We start from the raw sequence: 3375 nt of genomic DNA on the forward strand, positions 1-3375 counted from the left end.
ACCTCCCTGTGAAAGGGAAGGGTCGCGGAGAAGTCTAGTTGTACCAGGAAGTGGTACTTCTTTTGTTCCACTGGAACTTAGTGTCAGATCACCCACATCCACACCCACAAACATCCACAAACACCAGATCTAAGGCTATGAGTAGGGTCAGACATAAAAAAACATGACATTTGAATCCACACAAAACATTCAATTTTTATTTGTACAAAATGCCTTGAGTGAAAAGAAGAGAAGAAAACAACTGCTAGTCAGTTACCAAGGGAGTCCCTCCCTTTTGCCACCTGGAGTCAAGGTGGCTACTTGGCATTCTTAGTATTGTTGGCCTGCATTTTCTTCACCCCTTGTTGTTTTGTTTCCTCGCAAAACACATGCTCTGCAGGAACTTGGAATCAACCCCCTTCAAAGATTAATAACTAACTGATCTGGGTGTTCTTGTTGTTTAGTCGTTTAGTCGTGTCCGACTCTTCGTGACCCCATGAACCAGAGCATGCCAGGCACTCCTGTCTTCCACTGCCTCCCGCAGTTTGGTCAGACACATGTTTGTAGCTTCGAGAACACTGTCCCACCATCTCGTCCTCTGTCGTCCCCTCATGTGTCCTCTGATACTGATCTGGGTATCTTAATGCTATTTCTGTGCCACTTGTGAGACTGGTTGTTTGTGGTGTGGTTCTTGGACTTGGCCATGGCTTAAACCTCAAACTCTGCCACAGTTCAAACCCAAACCAGAAATGTTCAGCACGTGGAAGAAAATTTATGAAGTGATTTCAGGAGATGCATCCGTTCCCTGCGTGCTAGATAGCTTGATGGGCAGGGGGCAGGTTTACTTGTGGATTTATGAGAAGCTCAGGCTACATACAAACTACTTTCTATTATGAAAGGATGCAGCCCCTGGCATATATTGTGATTAAGGGAAAGGAGAGTTGAAGCTTTGAATTCCCTAGCAAGGCTCTCTCTCTTAGCCCCCATTAATTACAGCAAATCTCCCATAGTAACCAGAGATTGGAAGACAGATATTTCCTGTTATGGTAGAAGGTAAAGGCTCTGATGAACTGTTGCATTATCCATGCAACTATTCTAAAGGGCAGCCAGGTATATAGAGCTGCACCCCCCACTTCCCCCTGATTCAAGGCATGAAGCCAGAGGGCTAAAACTTCTCCATCTAATGATGCTTAAAAACACCATTCAAATCAATTCACTTCTTTCATTCTGCATATTGACTTGTAACCATAATGTGTGCCCAAGCTTCCTCATTGAAGGATTGTCTGGTGTTGAGAGGTTGAAAGTGAAGGGGGAATGTTTTGTGCCATTAATTCTCACAGTCCCTCATTAATAGCCCAGAAATGAACCTGATCATTAATGTTTAAAGGATACTCAGTTCTTTAAAATGCTATTAAGAACACACAAAGGGGAAGGGGGTTGACTTGGATCTCTCTTGCCAGAAAGCCTAACAGCATTCATTCAGTAGGGATTGACTTATTTGTGTGCTAGCCCATAACTGCGATTATAAACAGAAAAGCAAGCAAGCATCATCATATACAATACTTATATGCAATAACACATTATAACACTTGAAAGTAAGTTCTCTTCTATGTGCGTGGTGTGTTTTATAGTTAGCAGTCAGATTTCGCTCATTTCAGCTTTTGGGAGCTTGCAACCAAAAGCTCATGAACAGAACTTGCAAATAGGGGCATTTGCAAGGGTATTTAGTAGGGGAGTTTGAAGGGGGAGGCCCACAGTACAGTTTCATGGTGTGCTAAGGAACAAAAGATATGGAGGGTGAAGGAGCTGTTACACCTCTGCCATGTTTTTCTTTCTGCCAGAGAATGTACAAAAGTACACATGTAGCAAGTGCAAACTGGTTGCCTTGCTGGAAGAGAAGGTGCAACAGCCTGAGGCATGCATAGCCACACTTCAAGCTACAGGACAAGATGCAGAGTTTCTCAATACAGCTGAGTTGACTGTGATGGAACAGCAACACCAGTGGTTTGCCCCTGGGGAGGAGGAAGAATGTCTATTGCAAGAGACTAGCCCCTGGAGGAATTTGACACAAAGAAATAGGACAGCCACAAGTCACACTGTCACTGGAGCTGCAAAAACGAGGACAGCATTTGCATACCACAGGACACACTAAGGTGGCTGTGAAAGATACAGTGCACATAACAATTCCTGCCACCACCAACCCCCGGAGGAGGAAGAGACAGGAGGAGATGGGCTTGGAGGAGTCTTTTTACACTCGACCTATCTTCTTCAGATCCAAGGCTCCTGATCTTGGATGAGTATTCTTATAACCCACTTGCTACCTTCCATTGAGACAATCTCAGAGAAAGGGAATTGCATTGCTCCAGACAAGGCAAGCTGAGAGTAGGCTGTACTCAAGCCATAGGGTTCCTGCCTCTATATCCAGATAAGCTCCAGTAAACAAGTGGAGAAGACTCAAGAGCAGCTACAGACCTTCCTTAGAGCACTCCAAGGAGACTTTGAAAGACAGAGCGTATAAGAATGGTTCCTGCCAGCTCTACCTCCCTTTTAAATCGCACACAATTCAAAGTGTGGGCGATGACCTTTAAAGCCCTAAATGGCCTTGGCCCAGTATACCTGAAGGAGCATCTCCACCCCCATCATTCTGCTTGGACACTGAGGTCCTTCTGTGAGGGTCTTCTGCTGGTTCCCTAACTGCAAGAAGTGAAGTTAGAGGGAACCACTGAGAAATGCTATTGGGTGACAGAGAAAAGGTGAAACTATTCAACACCTACTTTGCCTCTGTCTTCACCCAAAAGGAAAGTGATGCCCAGTCTGGTGATAACAGAATAAATGATGTAAGGAGGGAGCCGCAGCCCAAGACAGGAAAAGAGGTAGTAAGGGAACACCTAGATACTTTAAATGAATTCACATTTCCAGGGCTTGATGAGCTGAATCCAAGGGTACTAAAGGAGCTTGCAGGTATAATTTCAGAGCCTTTGTCTATTATCTTTGAGAATTATTGGAGAACAGGTGAAGTCCCTACAGACTGGAGGTGGACAAATGTCCCCATCTTCAAAAGTGGGGGAAAGGAAGACCCAGGTAACTACCAACCGGTGAGCTTGACATCAATACCAGGGAAGCTCCTAGAACAGATAATTCAACAGACAGTCTGTGATTACTTAGAAAAGGATGCTGTGATCACTAAGACCCAGCATGGGTTTCTCAAAAATAAGTCATGCCAGACCAATCCGATTTCTTTCTCTTTTTTATGGTATTACAAACTTGGTGGATCAGGGAAGTGCTGTGGATGTAGTGTATCTCGATTTCAGTAAGGCTTTTGACAAAGCCCCCCATGATATTCTCGTGAGGAAGCTGGTAAAATGTGGGTCGGACGAGGCAACTGTTAGTTGGAAT

The 3375-nt window shown here is 44.5% G+C and overlaps 1 protein-coding gene across 1 annotated transcript; it reads right to left on the minus strand.

The window, feature by feature from the left end:
* Positions 1-296: 296 nt before the first annotated feature.
* Positions 297-747, minus strand: RPL29 (ribosomal protein L29). The gene is given in 3 exon segments (XM_053374835.1): positions 297-337; positions 340-403; positions 607-747. Coding segments are annotated over 3 exon segments (183 nt in total). The 5' UTR covers positions 685-747.
* Between the last annotated feature and the right edge of the window lie 2628 nt (positions 748-3375).

The sequence above is a fragment of the Podarcis raffonei genome, chromosome Z, assembly GCF_027172205.1.
Source record: "Podarcis raffonei isolate rPodRaf1 chromosome Z, rPodRaf1.pri, whole genome shotgun sequence".
Classification (NCBI taxonomy): Eukaryota; Metazoa; Chordata; class Lepidosauria; order Squamata; family Lacertidae; genus Podarcis; species Podarcis raffonei.